At 41.0% G+C, this 22,754-nt stretch overlaps 1 protein-coding gene across 50 annotated transcripts in view; it reads right to left on the bottom strand.

Moving 5' to 3' along the window:
* The window catches only part of RIMS2 (regulating synaptic membrane exocytosis 2), a 360,961-nt gene that overhangs the window by 286,404 nt on the left and 51,803 nt on the right, over positions 1-22,754 (bottom strand). For all 50 annotated transcript variants that reach the window (XM_088675810.1, XM_088675811.1, XM_088675812.1 and 47 more), the window contains one exon: positions 13,158-13,368. In XM_088675810.1, the coding sequence (XP_088531936.1) occupies positions 13,158-13,368 (211 nt within the window). The remainder of the gene's footprint in view (positions 1-13,157; positions 13,369-22,754) is intronic.

The following is a 22,754-nucleotide window of genomic DNA, read 5'->3' as shown; positions in this document are numbered from 1 at the left end:
TCAGTGTAGCAAGTAGGGCAGAGGCAAGCAATGGATAACACAATTGAACTGAGGTAACTATGATAAATAACAGAATTCCACAAGGGGGATTGCTACTGGGCACCTCCACACTTCCCTTGAAGGGATTCCTAGTATTGAAACATGAGGTGAGAGCTGCTTTTATACTAATTCTCAGACTTCTATGAGTAGTGGGCTCATGGAATTGAGTTATATGAACTGCAACAGCATTATAATGTTTTGTACCATTCAGTTTCACCAGTTAAATTCAGCTCCAAATGCAGGACATTTAATTGAGCCAATGGATTGAGAATCTTAAAAGGCTATTTTTTATTTCTAACACATGCAGCCAGAGGCATTGAATGTTATTTAGAAGATCTGGGGCATAGACCCATAGGTTACAAATCTGCATTTGCCAATTTATTTGCAGAGATGCAAATTTAGAAATTATTTTTTGAAGGCTTCTATACTGCTTTTTATGGCAATTGCCACACAAAATGGTGCACAAGTCATGATTAGAAAGAAAGAAAGAAAATCCATTACATATAACAAGAAAACTGACAAAACTGGTTACAAGAAATTTTTGCTAGAATTCATTCACATCACAAATGGTAAGGCAAACCAATTAAGTTCCTATCCAATACCCCAAAAAAACCATCCTTACTTAACCTATCCCCAAATTGTGGCCTTGAACTGTGATGATGTCTATTCTTTGCCTGGATAGAGAGCTGTATTTGTATGCATGTATGTAGTATCCAGCTTTTGCATGCTGGAATAAAGCTGACTGCACCAAAGAAAAGAGAGACATTCACTGCTCCAGCCACTTTTGTCTCTGGCCCAGGCCCACCCACTACTGACGTGTGGTTCCTGGAAGGCTGCTCATGAGGGAATGCAGGCCTTGGACCAAAGGTACTATAATGAAAAGGAGAACCAACCATCCCTGAACTACAGCCACCAGAGATAGTATTGACTATATTGATTATCCCCAGATGAATGCAGATACCCTGATTCTTCCAGGAATGGTTGGTTGGTTCTCCTTTTCATTATATTCAGCCTATAATTTGCCCCCTGAACATGTAAACAAATCAGTGTTGTTAATTTCCCAGCAAAAGCTTGGGGCAGAGCAGTGGTCCCAGCAAAGAGATGGGCTTGGGCATTAACTAAACACAGCTAAGTAGAACTAATGGGGCAATTACAATCCTCCAGTGCTCAGCTGCTTCAGCAAGTACAAACTGGTTCTTTTCAAATTACAGATATGCCAGAATTGAGAAATATACACTATCATTCTGTAATGGGATAGTGAATGGGCATTCTGACCTGGATTATTAGACTGCATCTCTTCAAACTTTCCTAATGTTTAATATTTTGCTATACTTACGCATTGCTGCTATTTACTAACATAATCTGTTATGCAGTAAAAATATATATACAGTGGTACCTCTGGTTAAGAATTTAATTCATTCTGGAGGGCCGTTCTTAACCTGAAACTGTTATTAACCTGAAGCACCACTTTAGCTAATGGGTGTTGGGAAATTCATTTCCCATGTGCAGTCTAGGTTTGTTGTCTGTCATATGACTGTATGTGTTTTCATTCCACAGAGTGGAAGTGACGTAGACAGGATGCTTGTCTTATGTGTTCCTGAAGTGGAACTATTGTTCTATGTTCTCTTTGCTGTCTGTGAAGCTAGAGAGAGGGAGCCATGATGGAGAGTGTGTTTATATGTAAATAAAGTAGTTTAGCCAAATGCTGTGCTACTGAGTCTGTTACGCAACTGTGCAAACCTCTGCGTATCTGTGAAGTGTGCTGGTGTTCGTCTGACACCAGTCAAGGTGATGTTCGGGCTGGAGAATGCTTATGAAGCCCAGGAGGGGGAGAACATGCCAGCCGGGCATGTGTCTCTGCCAGGGTCCTACTCGTAAGTAGGCCTTTTCCTGACAATGGGGCCTCCTGCTGCCACCACGCCACCGGAGCATGATTTCTGTTCTCATCCTGAAGCAAAGTTCTTAACTTTAGGTACTATTTCTGGGTTAGCAGAGTTTGTAACCTGAAGCGTTTGTAACCTGAAGCGCTTGTATATATAGTCCAAATATAAATATACAGTGGTACCTTGGTTACAGGTAGGTAGCCGTGTTGGTCTGAGTCGAAGCAAAGTGGTACCTGAGTGGTACCTGAGTCGAAGCAAGTGGTACCTTGGGTTACAAATGACACTCTCTCTCTATATATATATATATATGTGTGTGTGTGTGTGTGTGTGTGTGTGTGTGTGTGTGTATGTGTATATATATGACTATAGATAGTAGGTCTCTAAGGTGCTACTGGACTATCTAAGTTTGTTCTTGGTATGAGCTTTTGTGTGCATGCACACTTCTTCAGATATATCTGAACATACCAAGAACAAACTTAGTTGGTCTCTAAGGAGCTATTGGACAATTTTTTTATTCTTTATTTTTTTAAAAAAATATTTCTGGTTTTTCTGCCATAAGTAATCATACAAAATATATAACAACTACATGATTTACACCCCACAGCAAATTCTAAGTCTCTGACAACTGAAACATATAAGAAAAGAAATTGATCGAAACTATTTTACCCCTTTGCGGCAGAGAGAAACAAAATATAATCTTTATGGAAAAGGAGTACTTAACACCACTTATCTACAAAATGCTAGTATATAGTATTATTTTTGCAACATTATAGAAAATGCTACATCTATGCAGAATATGTAGAAGAAACCAAAAGATCACCAGATACCTAACTGAATCAAATGATTCAGCAAATTAGCACCAGCAAATCCCTAATTAGTTTATTATTATTTCAGCTCAAGTTAAATGGAGACAAAATTGTGAAAGATAAAACTACACTAATATATGTTTAACAACATTGGGGAAATGCAATTGTAAGTATACAGTAAGTAAATGCAGCTATTAAAGATATACTGTCACAAACAATTTCAGCTACCTCATTTTATTGTTTTTCTGGTCATCACCCTTATCTCCAAAGCTTCAATATTTAGACAGTCCTTTAAACAACTTGTACTGAGCAAATTACCTTACTAAATTATTATACTAACAATCTTCTACTAAAACCCACACAGATTAAGTAACCAAATTTAGCTACCTGAAATCCATTCTTCTCCGCTGATCCCCTGGATCACAACTGTAGACATCTTTTTATTATTAAAAATAGTGGATTTGTAATTATCCATTCCTGATATTTTGTAGCTTGTTAAAACACGATATGCATTCAAAAGGAAAAATAATGCTGTGCTGCAAACTTATTGTATCCAAAATCTTATCTATATCTGAGCGCAGAGTTGCTTCTCTTAAACCTATGCTGTGGCACATCCAGTGTACATAATGGTAAAAGATACACTTGCCAGAAATTGCCATTCAAAAGAAAACAAAGCACTAAATTACTGTTTTAAAAGAGGGTGTAATCCCACTGTAAGTAAGGACAATTCCATGTAACTCCTGAAGTTTTCAATCATCTATTCTTTATAGATACAATCCACACAGAACTCTGAGCAAGCAGCCAAGAACAAAAGAAAGTCTGGTTATACTTTCTACTTTACTCTCTTAATAGCAATGTCTTCATTATTTATATATATCGGCACTGGTTTCCAGCAGCTGAAGCCAAATCTATCTGGTTAAATATTCATTGTCTCCTGCTGTGCCATAATGTCCAACTGTACTCAAAAGAATCCTAGGTGTGCTGTTACACACCTGTGGCTAAAAGAAGGGATTTGCTTAGCTAAGTTTGATAAAGGCCTATGTCTGAAACTTAGCAGCACTTGATATGGTTTCTGAATGCCTCACCAGCTGGTCAATATAACATAACACTCAAACACAATTTAACATTCTGGCTCTGCAGCTGAAAAGCTTTTAGAGTACGCCTCAACTGATGTCGTGATGGAGGGGCTTTACCTCAGCTCTGGAACATGTGCTTTGCATATATAAGGTCCCATGTTCAATCCCTGGCATCCAGTTAAGGAACTTATGTAACAGGGCTGAAAAGATCACACCATGAATCCTAGAGAGCTGCAGGTTGGCACTACTAGGCTACAGGGACTATTAATCTAATTCCGCAGATGGCATTTCCTTCATGTTCATTATTTATCACTATATCAAAAATTATTTAAAGGATGGTTGGTACATTTGTAGATTGGTATCTAAAGAAAAAATTTAACAACCTAATCATGAGTTATTTCACACAACACCACTCAGTATTAGGTTGTAGGATTTCAGCAGTGCTATACATTCCTAGCTGTCATGCCACTCTGCTGGGGAGAGGGCATCTCTCTTCAATCCTCTTGCATTCCAACCTCATGAAAATGCATGAGTGACATCTCCCCCTTTGATCCTTTTTTGGCAGGGGGTTGAACTGAAGCACCCTTTGGCACCAAGATAGTTGAGGCTGAATTGGACTCACAGAAAAAAATATGCTCCGTGCACAATTCACTTTCTTCTCAAGATCCTTTGGGCGATAAAGAGCAATACCCCTTTCAACAAAAGCATAATGTGGGATGAGGAGGAATAGCTATGCATCTTTAGACCAATGTTATTCATTCCTTCATAATCACTTTTATGCCCTAACAAGTGAAGACTAGCATCACTTATAAGCAAAGTACTGTCCCATTTCCGGTCTTTCATTCTAGATAGGGAAGCAATCCACCAGAGCCAAATGATTCACCAAGAATCAGAGGGCTTGAGGCCCATGTGCTGAAGGGCAAAAGAATTGTCCTCCCCACAGACCAGCAAGATTTAGGAAACGCAAGCAGCTTGGAGGCTGGAGTACAGAGGATCTGTCCAGCAGCATCAGCAGCCTTCGTCAGCGATTAGAGGTCTAGTGCTGAACAGTCTGTCCAGATAGACACTGGAGTTTGAAACCAGAAAATGGGATAGAATTTTGGTTCCACCAGTTTCCTGAGAGAAACAAAAGGATTTTAAAATCATTGAGGTTGAATCCTGACAAGACGGAAGTACTGTTTTGGGGGGACAGGGGGCGGGTGGGTGTGGGGGACTCCCTGGTCCTGAATGGGATAACTGTGCCCTTGAAGGAGCAGGTGTGCAGCCTGGGAGTCATTTTGGACTCACAGCTGTCCATGGAGGCACAGGTCAATTCTGTGTCCAGGGCGGCTGTCTATCAGCTCCATCTGGTACGCAGGTTGAGACCCTACCTGCCTGCAGACTGTCTCACCAGAGTGATGCATGCTCTAATTATCTCCCGCTTGGACTACTGCAATGCGCTCTACGTGGGGCTACCTTTGAAGGTGCCTCGGAAACTGCAATTAATCCAGAATGCGGCAGCTAGACTGGTGACTGGGAGCGGCCGCCGAGACCACATAACACCGGTCTTGAAAGATCTACATTGGCTCCCAGTACGTTTCCGAACACAATTGAAAGTGTTGGTGCTGACCTTTAAAGCCCTAAATGGCCTCGGTCCTATATACCTGAAGGAGCGTCTCCACCCCCATGGTTCAGCCCGGACACTGAGATCCAGCGCTGAGGGCCTTCTGGTGGTTCCCTCATTACGAGAAGCAAAGCTACAGGGAACCAGGCAGAGGGCCTTCTTGGTAGTGGCGCCCACCCTGTCGGAGGTCAAGGAGATAAACAACTACCTGACATTTAGAAAACACCTAAAGGCAGCCCTGTTTAGGGAAGTTTTTAATCTGTGATATTTTAATGTATTTTTTGGTATTCGTTGGAAGCCGCCCAGAGTGGCGGGGGAAACCCAGCCAGATGGGCTGATATAAATAAATAAATAATAATAGAATCAGACTGGCCGACCCACACTTGTAGTACACTTATCCTGACGATTTTTAAAAGGATATCATCTCCTGAGTAAGATCCAAACACTGGGTGCTTTGTGCTTCCAAGCAAGTGTTGCACCTTCTCATATGCAATTTTTATAGTAATTGTGGAGTTGCTAAGATTGCCAAGGGCAAATGATCTAGAGCCTTCAGGATTTGGTGGGTGGAGGGTTTGGAGCTGGGGTGTATTTTTAGTTAGGTGTTGTGGTTTCCTTCTGGGAATATGACTCTTCCCAGAAATTGCTGGTGCAAGACTGGAATCTCCTTTTCTGAGAAGGTTTCACCCAGTTCTGGTTCTGGACATGAGCTGGCCCTGACATGCACAAGTGCAAGACTTGCTCAGTGTGTTTAGAGGCATTTGGTGGGGATGACAGAGGCCTTTCTTCAGTGGCATGGATTGTCTACCATTTGGGTAGTAACTCTCCTCCCTGGTTCTTTTAGCACTACTTTCCACTGCTCACACATGGATTCTACACAAATGCTCACCAGCAAACTTTGGGATCTCAAAGGAATGCATTCCCAAAAATTCAGAAGAATTGGGGAAATAAGCATAATAAGGACTAGTTAGTAATGAATTCACTTATTTAAGGAAGCTCCAAAAATGTACCCCATGGAGCTGAAAAATCTGACTGAAATCATGTTAGAGCCATTATCAGCCATTCAGGGGGATTTTACAGTTCTTTCTTAAGTTTTCAAAAGCTGAATAGAGAATCCCTTAGAGAACTAATTTGAATTTATATTATATTTATTTTTAGAATTTATATCTTAGCTTTCTACAAACATCAGAAATACAATTTGAAACTGGTTGGGGGGGGGACTGGACAAAATTTCTCTAATCATCAAAGCAAATGTATTAAGAACAAGTGATGCCATTCAAATTACAGGCTAATCCAAACCTCAGAAGCAGAATAATTTATATTAATGCTAATTTTGAGGGCAATCCTAGACTTCCAGTGTCAAAGGAAGACGTCTCATTTCTTGCTGCAATGATGGGAGGTGGTCAGTAACTCAAAGAATTCCAGGCAGCAAGGCTGAAAAAGATCTCTCTCTTCCAAAGATCTTGAAGAGCTACTGCCAGTCACAGCACTGGCCAAGAGAAACCAGTAACACAATAATGGCAACTTTATACAAACAGTGTGTCAAGCAAGTGGTACATCATTTTAAATTCCACTTGGAAGCCAAAGCTATAGATAAATAAGAACACTATTGTTTTCGAAAGAAGCAGCAATATTCCTCCTTATAGAAGAACAGAACAGAACAGTATCCAATGGAGCACAATAGTTTGTACAAAGGGAAAACCAAGAACGACCCTCTTAATCCATGGAAGGTTTCTTATAAATTAATTATTTTTTGAGGGAATTTATACCCCTCTCTTCCAATATGTCCAGTGCGCTGGGCTGCTTAGTTGATTAAAAAGAGCTAGAAGAATGAATTAATTCAACTTTAAAAATTAAACAATGCTTTAGAGCTTGATTTTAAGCACACTGAGTTTCAGTCCTCAAATTTACATTCTAACTACCCCAGTGACTTCTAAATAACTGCATAAGTGAGTTTAGGCACAACCCCCTTATGGCTTTTACTGAACAACTGTGCTCTTATGCAAATTATTTTCATTTCAAAAAGTTACACAAAAGATGATAGACAACAGCAAGTGTTTCCAGTATTTTAAAATTGTAATATTTGTAAAAGCAGCATTCTTTCTTTTCATCAAAATAAATTGCAGCAGCATTCCCAGAACATTGGCTTGGATCCAAATTTAGTCGTGCTTAGAGTAGACCCACTGAAAATCAATGGAACTTGTTGGTCATCATTAACTTGTCCCACTGATCTCAGTGGATCTACTCTAAGCATGGCTAAGCCTGTATTCAACACATTACATTATTCTGACCTTATGTATTTTTTATTATTTTCTATCAGCTATTAAGCTGGGAACACATCATTTACTTTTGAGTAGTGCAAACTAAGTCACACTCAGAGTAGATCCACCGAAATCAAAGGACTTAAGTCAGTCATAACTACGTAAGTTATGATTTCAATGAGTCTACCCTGAGTATAACTTACTCAAAGACTGCTCTATGTATATTAGTATATAACTCATGCGATATGGATACAGCAAGCAACTAAAATGAAACAAGCATTTAAATATAATTTAGGTTTGCATTTATAACATTCCTTTTGTATTAATAATAAAAACCATATGATATGTGCAGCAGGACATAATGATATTAATTAATGTTTACAGATTAAAGGTCAATAAGGTCTACAGCTTTACATGATCTAACCAGCTTCTATAAGGGTTTTGTTATGTAATGGCATGTGTCTTGCAAGCTTTTGCATGCTAACTTGGAAGTATGGGTTTTATCCAACACTGCAGAAGCAGAGCTCTCCTCCTCCTCCTGTGCACCCCAAAAAATCTACCCCAGAATGGGAAGAGAGGTCAGGGAAGTTCAACTGAGCATGTGAGAACATGTTGCATAAGCAGAACAGCAGCACTGAATACAACCCAATGTATTAGCATAGCTGCCAAGTTTTCCCTTTTCTTGCGAGGAAGCCTATTCAGCATAAGGGGAAATCGCTTTAAAAAAGGGATAACTTGGCAGCTATGGTATTAGTGTTCATGGGGCTTGCTCATTAATAAATTTAAGGTTGCATTTTTACCCATTAAGATTATACTGTAAGATCTCTGGATACAGCTATAAATATGCTGATGAACTTGCTGAGGCCCAGTTAGAACATGGGGTAAAAGAGGCTACAAATAATAATTATAGCTATTATTCAACAGACTCTTCCTCCTAATATGATCCTGTATTGCAATATTAAAGAGAAAAGCAATTGTAGTGAGGAAGATATTATTAATTTTCAACATATGTGCAAAATGCAAAACAAATATATACTGAATGCTAATACTTTGCTTAAGAGAGAATTTTCATGTATCACATAGGTGTCAAAAGGTTGGTTTCTTTTTGATTAATTTTTGTTAGAAATTCAATTTCCATTGTTTGCCTTTAATTGAAAAGGATCAACAACTACTGACTTTAGTGAAAACCAGATCACATTACATAGTATCTGTGTTTCTTCCTCACCACTATAAACATATAAAGTTTGAAGGGGAGAATTTCATCTTCAAACATGTGGTTTGAAGATGCCAAATTGTGACTCCATGGTGAAAATATTCTGCATGGCCCCAGTGTCTCATCATGTGCATCTCCTCTTTAGACTTTATATAGGGTAGTTTACCAAAGCAACAGTAGGAAAACGCCCATGTTCCAGCAGTACTGCCAAACTTTGACTTGCACTCATAATGCACCTCAGCAATGCAACCCAGTTTAACATAAAATACCAAAACATAAATTATCTGAGACAAAAAAAAGGTTCTAACCACTTTATCCTCCTGGAGAGCATATCCATGAAAGCAAGTAAGAAAGAACAGGAAAAGAGAAAAGAGAAAAAGAAAGTTACTTCTATTCTGAAACCTCCCCCCACCAGTAATATCTGTTAGTATACAGACTGCAAAGAAACTATCATTATAAAAACTATATGAAATATATATTGCCAAGAGATGTGTGTGTCTTAATAGAAATGAATACAATAGCTCCCAGCAGTAACATCTAATATCTCAGTCCTCCAGAAACATCAGTATCTCTGAATATTCTACACTACACAGAAATTGCAGACTACAATGAGTCAAAACCATCTAGGCATCATTCTAGGATGCAGTACTGGTCATAGAATCAAACTTCCTATGAAAGTTACCTTTCATATAAAAAGACAAAAAATAAAAAGATTCCAGACATTACAGCTATGAAGGTACGTTTAAAGTCTGCAGTCAATACCTGCTGAAATCTCATAAATGAGGATGCGTGTCTAAATACTTTTTCCAAGTTTAGGAGAGGGTCTTTGGTAACCTACAGGCTTCTTGCCCATCCACAAGCCTAGCAAAACAAGTATTATAAATTATACAAAATCGCTTGATTCTCACAATTTATATTGAATGAAGAATTTAGGTATATTGAAGAATTTTAGACTGCAGTCCTATACTACAGCTCTACAAATGAATCTATGCTCCCACCGTCTGCATCTCTCCTTTGCTTGCTGGTCTGAGCAAATTTTAGTTTAAAAAAGGTAAAGGTAAAGGGACCCCTGACCATTAGGTCCAGTCGCAGACGACTCGGGTTGCAGCGCTCATCTCGCTTTACTGGCCGAGGGAACTGGCATACAGCTTCCAGGTCATGTGGCCAGCATGACTAAGCTGCTTCTGGCGAACCAGAGCAGCACACGAAAATGTCGTTTACCTTCCCGCCAGAGCAGTACCTATTTATCTACTTGCACTTTGACGTGAAGTTAAATTCAGGCAAACTATGATTTGCCATAAAACCATACCTGAACACCATGGTTTGAAATTTGCTTTCCACCCATCATATTTTGCCTATTTTGCACTCTCTTCCAAAATACAGTATTGGAAGTATGCAAGCCCAAAGTCCATTCATGGCATTATGGCTGAAGAAGGCTAAAGTCTGGTCAACTTCCATTTCATAAGAAACCCAGAACTGGTAAAGCCTATTCTAGGCCAGTATTTGCACATATATTCCATTCCTTTTCCTGATATGCTGTTTGTCACAACTTTTTCCTAGCTAGGGCATATCTGGAAGTGTTTTGTGGATTCTATCTGCCTGTCTTGATTTTGTGGAATTCTCCCATTTGAAGTGCTAACCCCTCATTTACTAGGCAGAAGTACCTTGCTCAAACACATTGTGTTATGAATACCTTAAACAACTCCTATGACTATGCTTCTTTCTGCTAATCTATAGGAGGGTGCAGAGTGGTCAATTCATTCTCTATCCTGACTTTTTCACTACTAAAAGAGCACAAGTTTAATCCAGTTTGCAACTGCAGCTTTCTACTATAGGGCAGACGCTTGTCCCTACTCTTTTTTGTCAATATGATTCAGGCCTCATAGGGTTCACTTGCCTTCCAGCCTTTGGAAAATGGGCCTCAATTCCCAGAACTCTACACTTACTCAGTTATGTATATTGGCCTCATCCTTCATTTCCTCCTGGGAAAAGTATACTAAAGAAACATTTTCTAAAATGATTAAATATTTTACACCACCCACAAAGTGGGAAATGTACTGAGATGTTAAACTTGTGTGCTTTCACTTTGCTGCCCACTTCCTACATGCCACTAAGTCACTAGCCCGATGTCAATCAGTACACATCAGTTGAAAATTCATAAATCCTTTTGCCATTTCTATTGGGAGTATGACCTCTATTGGGAGTATGACCTATACACTGAAAATCAGTCAGAAGTGTGTAATTTGTTGTGAATTTTAGAAACACAGCATTATTGAAACAGAGAGACATCATGTGGTCACATGATCAGTATAGAAAGTGCTGTTGACTTATGAACTTTGGTGAGAAGAGTCTCACACCGCAGTTTGCAAGTATGGCAGGATATTTTTCAAAAGCTATGGTACGGTAAGCAAACACGCACCCATCTCCTTGAATGTGTGGCAAAGTTCTTCACCCACTCTTTCCCACAGGCCACTTTGATTTGCACCCACTGACTTTCAAATTCCAAAGGAGGGTGGGAGCTGCAAAAAGTTCAAGAATTGAACTTTCTGCTCTTTCAGCTGGCAAGCCATATGCATATTTGATCTAGCCAGCTTTCCTGTGCAGCTTTGTCTATTAAAAAGGAATGGGCTGAATCAAATATGGTTGGCTGCCAGCATGATTCAGAACACTAAAGGTTAAGGAGGGGAGCAAGTAATAGGTGGTTGCTAACTTTGGGTTAAAGTATTGAGTTATAAATGATAAATATTATAAATATATGTGGCATTTCACCTTTTTCAATGTGCTATTGTTTATTAGCACTGTTGTACAGTATAGAAGATCAGATGTGCTGTTTTGTTTTTATCATGCTCTGAGTGATTTATTTTTTTGTAGAATCAATGGCTGTTGACTAACTGATAAAGATCTTTGACTTCGCAGAAGTGCTAATGCTAAGATTTAACTCAATTTCCCAAGTGGTGTAGCCAAAATGGTACCATCTATGCATAGCAGGAAGATTTCAAGGTCTGCAAAAGTCCAAAAATGTTTAGCAAAAATCCTTAAAGAGGGCAAAACCAAGACAATGGGGACTGGGCATACTCAGAAGGCCCAAAATGCTGATTGACTGTTGTGGGGAAACAGAAAACCAGGCAGAAGGGGCAATGGAGTGGCTATTCTGTCCAAACATTGGCCTTAGCAGTTCAGAGGTTCTGTCTAAAGGCAAAAGTTCAGGGTTGGAGAAGCAGAGCAAAGTGATAAAGCCTGGAAACCAAGCCTTATGAGGAATGGTTGAGGGAATTGTTTATGTTTACCCTGGTAAAGAGAAGACTGATATGATATCCATCTTCAAATAGCTAAAGGGCTGTCACATGAAAATGGAGCAAGCTTGTTTTCTGCCATTCTGGAGGGTAGGACCCAAACCATTGGATTCAAGTTACAAAAAAGGATATTCCAACTAAACATGAGGAAGAATTTTCTGACCGTAAGAGCTGTTTGACAGTGGAACAGACTCCCACGAGGTGGTGTACTCCCCTTCTTTGGAAGTTTTTAAGCAGAGATTTGATGTCATGGATGTTTTAGGTGAGATTACTGCATTGTAGGGGGTAAGAGCTGTTTGACAGTGGAATGGATTCCCTCAGAAGGTGGTGGACTCTCCTTCATTGGAGGTTTTTAAGAAGAGGCTGGGTGGTCATTTATCATTTTTAGTAAGAAAACAGCTTTTGAAGAAATGATTAATCCTCCCTCCTGCCATGTAATGGCATGATCCAGATGCCTAACCTTGTACCTTTGGCCAAGAGAAGAAATGGACTTAGTACACTAGCTTTCCAGATACTTGATCCAACCTTCCAAGTAAGTTCACAAAAGCCAAAGGCCTCTGACAAAAACTTATTTGTTTACTTACCCACTCATGTGCCAGGAAAGACAGTTCTTTAATTTAATCTCTTACCCTTAAAAGCCATGAGCGAAATAGCTGGTCTGCAACTATCAGGTTATTTTAAAAAATCTGATATGCATTTCTACCTAGAATCCAACCCTGTTAAGTTCAAATGGACTTAGTCCTTTGTAAATTGGTATAAGATTCCCAGCTTAATCCATGGTTTCTGAACAAAGGCTGCAATTACCGGTATGATGTGGAAAAGGTCTTTACAGACACTAATTCCTCCACATTATCACTTAAAAATTAAGACAAAACAATCTGATGTGGACCTCACACATCTGGAATAGCATATATTTTCAAAGTAATAGCAATAAAAAAATACCAGAATAAAATATCAGGAATACTCATTGTAATGTATTTTCTTACCTTGTTTGAGCGTAACGACACTCTTCCTCCACAACGTGCACAGAATTTAGTTTGGCAATATGAACAATTATGGCCACAACCATCGGCAAATTTCGTTTTGTGGCAGATACCACAGGTTGGAGCATCACCCTTCTGCTCCTGGTGCTGCTGTGATTCTTCACCCATCTTTTTCACCTGTTCTTTATACATTTCAAACTGTTGATGCAATTTCCTGCAGAAGCAAACAGTAGAAGATATATAATACAAAGACAGCAATAAGAAAATAGGTCTGTTAGTGATTATATTTTAAATATTTCAATATTTTATTAACCAACTAATCACATTATTATAGCAAACACTGCATCAACATATTAGGATTAGTTGGATGATTTTTCCTCATAGTAGTCTAATTGAACTAGATAAAACATTCTGAGCCAAATATACCTGTGCAACTCTATGAGACTTAAAGGGTAAAGGTAAAGGGGCCCCTGACCATCAGGTCCAGTCGTGTCCGACTCTGGGGTTGCGGCACTCATCTCACTCATCTCATTTGTCCGCAGACAGCTTCTGGGTCATGTGGCCAGCATGACAAAGCTGCTTCTGGCGAACCAGAGCAGCGCACGGAAACGCCGTTTACCTTCCCGCTGGAGCAGTCCCTATTTATCTACTTGCACTTTGATGTGCTTTCAAACTGCTAGGTGGGCAGGACCTGGGACTGAGCAACAGGAGCTCACCCCGTTGCAGGGATTCGAACCGCCGACCTTCTGATCAGCAAGCCCTAGACTCTGTCGTTTAACCCACAGCGCCACCTGGGTCCCCTAGAGACTTACCAGTATATAAATATTCAGCATGCAGTTTAGGAAGAAGACTAATGGTAACTCATTTTCATGACACAGCACAAAGCATAGACTATATCACTGAGCTACAGCCCTTGCCCATAGATAGGTACACTGTTGAGGTACACTGTTGAGAGTCCCACTCTCATCTGCTCTGGGTGGCAAAACAGAACAGTCAGAATGTTGCAGCATTGGTTCCAGTTTGCTCAACTTCTGACCATCCTGTAGTCCTTAAAAATAACAGGAATGATTTCTGAATTGAGAGGTGGCAACCTGAGCATTAAAAAGAGGAAGGGAATGGAGTTTGCAAGTGTGTGCCAGTGCCTGTTGCTTTACTACTAACCCATAACAGACAAGCATGAGGAATAGTGTATTTTGAGCTTTTAAAACTATATTAGGTAAACGTACATAAAGGAAAAAGGCATAAAATCCATTGAAACAATAATATTTCACTAATGTGGAAATTATAAACAAATTTTAAACTAATAACAGCCTTCTGAAGGCAACTGTATATTATGAAATCAGACCAAATAACTGAAAGAGAAACTGGAAGAAGAAAATGAATTGTTTTGGCAGACCTGCCTGCTTGCCCTTTTTGTTCACAATGTTCAGTACTGAATAAAGTTTGTCTTTGTTTACTAATCTTGCAAGTCTGGTTCCTTGCCAATATGCCATCCAGCAAGTGCTTTGTAAGTTCAATGTTTAGTGTGGGACTAAAAAGCAAATGTGTAGAAGAGAACCATATGGACAATTAAAAGGTGACTGAACTAAAATTGTGAGACCAATGCTAAATTACATATTATTCTTTATATATATATGGTGTAACTATGATTTGCATTTATTACTGTAAGCTTCCTTAGAACGCATACATCTGTTTTGATCTCTTCAGTAAAGTTGTTTCATTGCTTACTTTTTCAGCTAGAGACACCATGAGAATTCTTTACCTATTTCAGAATAGAATTTATCTTGTCCGGCTGATAATACTTGACTGCATTACATATCTAATGCTGTTTACTTTTATCATTACAGTAGTATCTATCTCTCATTGATATTTACGACCTTAGCCATGCTATAAATCTTAACCAGTTGACTTAATGAATTTAATCACATCTTGACTTATATTTGACTTGAAACTTTAGTTGTCCATAGAATCCAAAAAAGCATTAATCAGCAATTTCTTTTAAAACCAATTAAGAAGGTAGGCTTTAAAAAAATTCAGCATGCACAAATTTTACTTCATATGCACAACTTTGTACCTGAACCCCCCCCCACAACATGCTTTCAATAAGCTATACTTTTAGTGTATTTATACAGTGGTTAACCCACTATAAAAGGGTCACAATGTTTAAAAAGTGATGGTGCAAAAATAACAAAATTAAGCATTACTACATTTATGAAAAGTCTGTCATTTCAGCTAATATATTATGTACAGCAGATAAGAGTCATCTGTTTGAAGCCAAAAAATCTGTTACTACTGAGAAGATATTACCCACACTAGTAAATGCAGAATTAACTGTCTGTAAGACTTCATCTCACGTGACAAAAATAAACAAGTGCCAAATAATAGATCAGTCTACCTTAACTCAGAAATATAACACCCCTGGACATTACAGTATCAGGATTAGAATGAGTTCATTCCACATCATTTACAACATTCATGAGAATGTTCAATTATTAAATAACTTGTATCCTTTTACTGCTGCAACAGTATTGTTCTTACTTGATGGCTTTCCTTTTTAATGAATAGGAGATAAGCATGGACAATGCTGGGTGTGCTAGCATAGTCAGGGATCAGGAGTGTTTACCACTCCATCATCTAATCTTACGCTGTTCAGAGCTGTGTATGTGTGACCATGGGGGTGGGGCGGGGGGAGGCCTGGAGTAATACATGTTGCTTTAGCCAATTACGCCCTGCACTTGTACAGTTGGTGATGCAATGATTTTAGTGCAGCAGATTAAAATTGTTTATATAATTAAAGTTTAAAAAATAGGGCAGAGGCACTGGCAGCAAACTGTAACACACAGAGAGAATTATTTGACAACAGAGGGCAAAACATGATAAAGCCAAGCTCGCACATAGTGAGGGAGATAAATGTCTGCCCTTGATACATGTTGAAACAGCAACTCCCAAGCACAGATACAATTGTACCACAAGTACAATTCAAGCATTTACCAAGCCACTGAAAGTCTTTACATTGTGTGGGGAAAGATGCATCTCATCACCTCCACCACATAGACAGCACCATGTGTGAACCAGACACTCTATACAGAGACCCAACTGTGCAGATGGACAATTCACATGATCTTCAGCAATCATAGTCAGGGGTGGTAGAAGTTGTAGTCAAATAACATCTGAAGATCACAGGTTCCCTACTCCTACTCTAGCAGCTACCAAGCACAAGCCTCACACATTATAGGTAAAAGGTAAAGGACCCATGGACAGTTAAGTCCAGTCAAAGGCGACTATAGGATTGCGGCGCTCATCTCACTTTCAGGCTGAGGGAGCCATGTTTGTCCACAGACAGCTTTCCAGGTCATGTGGCCAGCATGACTAAACCACTTCTGGCACAACAGAGCACCATGACAGAAACCAGAGCGCAGGGGCGTAGGAATATAGGGGCGGTAGATAGGAAGATCACAGCGCCACCAGCTCCCGTAACACATTATAAGACACTGCTATTAAGGGTGTTGGGGGAACATACCCCAAATGAGGATAAACTATTAATTTCATTTATTAAAAGAATGCAAACTTGTTACCCAGGTGGTATAGCATCTGCTTTGCATACAGAAAGTTCTAGGTTCGATCGCCAGTATCTCCAGGTAGGGCTGAGGATGTTTCCTTTCTGCAACCATGGAAAGTCATTGCCTTTTCAAAACTTTTGTTAGTATGAGTTGAAAGTACAGTACTGCCATTGAGAATGAGGTACATGACATCTCCAGGAATACACATATAAATGTACCCACAGATTGAAGGAATGTACACAGATACAGAAACCCAACCCAGGGGGCACTTCCAGACCGTCACTATTTTCAGGAGGGATTCAATCAAATGCTGGTAAATTAAGGTTGCTCAATTAAAGCTGATTTGGAACTCTTGTGCCACAAACCTGCTTCCCCAAAAGATTGGACTTTTAAAAAACCCAAAACTTCAGAATAGTTTCTAATTTTCCACATGGGTGGCTTTAGATATCATTAAGTGTTTCATTACAGCCTCACAGCACCACCCTTCTTTGCTTTGTTTGGATACGTAATGAGTAATAGATTGGGACTGTGAATATGTTAAAAGAAAGAATACAAAATCATATGGATGGGAAAGAGTTGCAAGGATTGACTTTTTATTATAATAGTTAATTTAAAATGTCCATCTTTCTATGAATTTGTCTTGTTGATTATTTGGAATTCTTCTCAGATATGTCCATATATTCTGTAACCACTCTTTTAATGTTGGAGCTGGGTTTATATCTTTCCAAAGCTGACCAATGCATAATCTTGCTCCTGGAAATAAACTAGCAACCAATTTTGAGTTGGTATATTTCACTTCTGTTTTTAATATACACATAAAGGTTCTTAGAGCTTATTGACATATTATATCCTCTAATTTCCTGTACTGTGTTGAGAATCAAATTCCAGATTTGGTTTGTTGTTGTTTTTTACACAACTCCAGAAAATATTAAGATAGCCAGCCCTTAATCTCCTACATCCCCAGCAAAATAACTTTATCTTAATTCATGGGGCATAATATACCACTGATGGGACGCGGGTGGCGCTGTGGGTTAAACCACAGAGCCTAGGCTCTTGCCGATCAGAAGGTCGGCGGTTTGAATCCCCGTGACGGGGTGAGCTCCCATTGCTTGGTCCCTGCTCCTGCTAACCTAGCAGTTTGAAAGCACATCAAAGTGCAAGTAGATAAATAGGTACTGCTACAGCAGGAAATTAAACGGTGTTTCCATGCGCTGCTCTGGTTTGCCAGAAGCGGCTTTGTCATGCTGGCTACATGACCTGGAAGCTGTACGGCTCCCTCAGCCAATAACGCGAGATGAGCGCCGCAACCCCAGAGTCGGTCACGACTAGACCTAATGGTCAGGTTACCTTTAATATACCACTGTTTGGTGGATTTTTAAAAACTTTCATTTAGATTAGTGCTTATTAATGTTTTTGATATTGTTTTAAAAATTCATTCATATCCATTATGTTTGTCTTATGGTCAAACAGAAATTTCTCAAATCTCTTTTCCACTTTCTTTTACATGCAATCTTCGGCCTCTTCTGCAGGCTCCACTGCTGCTGCCAACAATCTTCAGCCACTTTATGGCCAAAATTCTTTGGCTACTTGCTAAGTCTCTTTAGGAGCATCCAAGCTCCCCAACATCCTTTGCCAACTGTGATGCTGCAAGCAAGAGCAGCTGGTTTAAATGTGCTTGAGAAAGATCTGACTCAAGTCTACTAACCATAGTCTTCGATCTGCTCTGAACCAATAGTACCACCCCCTAAATTGGCTATGATTGGCCAGTTTGACTTTGAAATTAAGAAGAGTCCTGACACTTCCCATGGTTGGCCGAGGCTCATGATGACACCAGCCAGATGCACAGGAAGGCCTATGCCCAACCTCGGCTTGCCTACAGCCATGCCAGACCACAACTGCTGCCAAAGTGGTAAGAGGTCTTTTCTTTATGTTAGCATATATCATTATACTTTCAAATTTAGTATTGTCTATATTTAACTATTATTTGTTCCATAATGTAAGTTGCAGATATTGAAACATAGCCAATCTTATCACCTGGTTATATGAAGTTATATGCCCAACTTTCAGCCAGTTGACCACATGCATAACACATACAGAGATCAGGGACAGGACAGAAGGCACAATACTGCATTCCTCTCCATATCTGATTATCGCCTTAGCAGATCATAGTCTAGTGGTTCTTTTTGAAGTACATGAGCTTATCATGAGAATCCCAATAGCCATGGCCCCATGGAGAATAAAAAATTGCAGATAGGTGTGACAATCCATTTTATTTATACATAAGAGCAACTGCACATAACTGAGCCAGCCCACCCAGGAGGCAAGATGAGGCAACCGCCTCAGATGGCAGTATTCACAAGGGCAGCAGATCCCGACATAGATCTTTACTGTGCCCCACCTTGTTACTGATGTAGATCTTCACTCACCCCTTCTTCCCTTGTGGGGAGGGAGACAGGAATTTATGCTTTGCCTCAAGCTCAGTGCCAAAATGTCTTGGCCCTGCCCTCGTACATAGCATAATATTCAGAGGACAAAGCTAAAATGGGTTAACTCTGCTTGTCATTGGTTCTGGCTCCACCTACTGTTGGTTGGTTGCCTTACATGCTACCAGTTTCAAAAGGCACTACGGTAGAAACCACTACATAAACCTGTTTATATCACATCAGCTCATACAAGATTCAGATTTTAGTCATTAAGAATTCTTAACATAGAAACAAATAAGATCACATGTTTATCTAACTCCACAATTAATCCATATGGCATTAAGAACAACCAATTTCAACGGAACTTCCAAGTTGCTTAGGAATGTGGCTTTATAAAACAAACTGGAAATACCAGAACGCTAAAATGCTTTTCTAAAGAAATAATAATAATAATAATAATAATAATAATAATAATAATAATAATTTATTATTCATACTCCGCCCATCTGGCTGGGTTTCCCCAGCCACTCTGGGCGGCTTCCAACCAAATATTAAAAACAGTACAGCATCAAACATTAAAAACTTCCCTAAACAGGGCCGCCTTCAGTTGTCTTCTAAAAGTAAAATAGTTGCTTATTGCCTTGACATCTGCTGGGAGGGCGTTCCACAGGGCGGGTGCCACTACCAAGAAGGCCCTCTGTCTGGTTCCCTGTAACCTCACTTCTCGCAATGAGGGAACCGCCAGAAGGCCCTCGGTGCTGGATCTCAGTGTCCGGGCTGAATGATGGGGGTGGAGGCGCTCCTTCAGGTACAGGACCGAGGCCGTTTAGGGCTTTAAAGGTCAGTACCAACACTTTGAATTGTGCTCGAAAAAGTACTGGGAGCCAGTGTAGATCTCTCAGGACCGGTGTTATGTGGTCCTGGCGGCTACTCCCAGTCACTAGTCTAGCTGCTGCATTCTGGATTAATTGCAGTTTCCGGGTCACATTCAAAGGTAGCCCCACGTAGAGCGCATTGCAGTAGTCCAAGCGGGAGATAACCAGAGCATGCACCACTCTGGCGAGACAGTCTGCGGGCAGGTAGGGTCTCAGCCTGCGTACCAGATGGAGCTGGTAGACAGCTGCCCTGGACACAGAATTAACCTGTGCCTCCATGGACAGCTATGAGTCCAAAATGACTCCCAGGCTGCGCACCTGGTCCTTCAGGGGCACAGTTACCCCATTTAGGATCAGGGAGTCCTCCACGCCTGCCCGCCTCCTGTCCCCCAAAAACAGTACTTCTGTCTTGTCAGGATTCAACCTCAATCTGTTAGCCGCCATCCATCCTCCAACCGCCTCCAGGCACTCACACAGGACCTTCACCGCCTTCACTGGTTCTGATTTAAAAGAGAGGTAGAGCTGGGTGTCATCTGCATACTGATGAACACCCAGCCCAACCCCCCTGATGATCTCTCCCAGTGGCTTCATATAGATATTAAAAAGCATGGGGGAGAGAACGGAACCCTGAGGCACCCAAGTGAGTGCCCAGGGGTCTGAACACTCATCCCCCAACACCCCTTTCTGAACACGGCCCAGTAGGAAGGAGCGGAACCACTGTATGACAGTGCCCCCAGCTCCCACTCCCTCTAGACGGTCCAGAAGGATGTTATGGTCGATGGTGTCAAAGGCTGCTGAGAGATCCAGCAGAACTAGGAAACAGCTCTCACCTTTGTCCCTAGCTCGTGAGATCATCGACCAGCACGACCAAGGCAGTTTCAGTCCCATGGTGAGAGACCTGAATCCCGATTGGAAGGGATTCAAATGGTCCGCTTCTTCCAGGCATGCTTGGAGTTGTTCAGCAACCACCCGCTCAATCACCTTGCCCAAGAAAGGTAAATTTGAGACTGGGCGATAGCTGGTCATATTGGCCAGGTCTAAATATGTTTTTTTAAGAAGCGGTTTAATGACCGCCTCTTTCAGTGGGTCTGTGAATACTCCCTCATAGAGGGAAGCATTCACCAACCCGCAAAGCCCATCGCCCAGCCCTTCCCGGCTCGTTTTTATTAGCCAGGATGGTTAAGGGTCAAGGAGACAGGTGGTTGGTTTCACTCGTCCAAGCAGCCTGTCCACATCCTCGGAGGTAACAGATTGGAATTGATCCCATATAACATGACTAGACAGGGCTCCAGCACTCTTCCGCTCTGGCCCTGCTCCCATGGTGGAGTCTACCTCCTTCCGAATATGAGTGACTTTATCTGCAAAAATGTTTGAAAAAGCATTACAGGAGATCTTGGGGTCCCTACCAGGCCCCGATGATGAAGGTGGTTCCGATAGATTGCGAACCACCTGAAAAAGTCTCCTGCTGCTGTTTTCTGCAGATGCAATAGAAACGGTGAAGAAGATCCTCTTCGCCGTCACCATTGCCACTTGGTAGGCTCGATGTTGAGCTCTAACCCGTGTCCGGTCTGATTCAGAATGAGTTTTCCGCCACTGGCGCTCTAGCCGTCTCAGCGATTGTTTCATCACCCTCAGCTCCGCGGAAAACCACGGAGCTGTCCGGGCTCCATGCAATTGGAGAGGGCGCTTCAGAGCCAGTCAGTCAATAGCCCTGGTTAACTCCACAATTCCAGCGGGCCACCAGGGAATCAGCTGAAAGGCCATCAACATGGGATAAAACATCCCATACCACTCTCTGGAAGCCAATTGGATCCATTAAGTGGCGGGGGCAGACCATCTGAATCGGTCCCACCTCCCTGCAGAGGGGAAGGGTCACGGAGAAGTCCAGTTGTACCAGGAAGTGATCTGACCATGACACTTCTTTTGTTTCACTTTTACTTAATGTCAGATCACCCACATCCATAAAGGTAAACACCAGGTCCAAGGCATGTCCGCGGCTATGAGTTGGGCCAAACTTATTCAGGGACAGCCCCATGGCAGCCATGCTTTCCACGAAGTCCCAAGCGGCCCCTTGTAGGTTCGTGTCAGCATGGATGGTAAAATCCCCTAGGACAACCAAACTAGGTATCTCCAGGAGAACACCCGCCACGACCTGAAACACCTCGGGCAGGGAATCCTTGGTGCAGTGGGGAGGTCGGTACACCAAAAGGAATCCTATTGCCCAACTTCCAGAACATGCACTCAGAAAGAATTAACACCCTGTGATTGTTGAGTAGTTAATAGCAACCCCTAGTTAATCTCATATTTCTGAATACTGTATTTTAATTCTGCAGTTTAGCCATCTGAACCTACACACATCAGGGCAAACTTAGGTATTTCACATTTTAGTGAGCCCCTGTGGAAGGCCACATTTCACCTTCTGTTCTGTTTAATTCACCACATCATAGTTGCAACATCCTGTGGTGCCTCCTAGGCTTGGTGTCCAGTGTGGCGGAACCGGTTGCACTGCCCCAAATCTGCCTCTGCAGATATATTTGCTTACAGCTCTGGTTTAAGCTAGAGAGTTCCAGAAAAACGTCTACTTCTGCTTCATTGACTATGCAAAAGCCTTTGACTGTGTGGACCACAGCAAACTATGGCAAGTTCTTAAAGAAATGGGAGTGCCTGATCACCTCATCTGTCTCCTGAGAAATCTCTATGTGGGACAGGAAGCTACAGTTAGAACTGGATATGGAACAACTG

Source organism: Zootoca vivipara, chromosome 8, assembly GCF_965207765.1.
Source record: "Zootoca vivipara chromosome 8, rZooViv2.hap1.1, whole genome shotgun sequence".
NCBI classification, from domain to species: Eukaryota; Metazoa; Chordata; class Lepidosauria; order Squamata; family Lacertidae; genus Zootoca; species Zootoca vivipara.
Note: the sequence above shows the minus strand (reverse complement) of the source record. Positions and strands in the feature narration are given on the sequence as shown.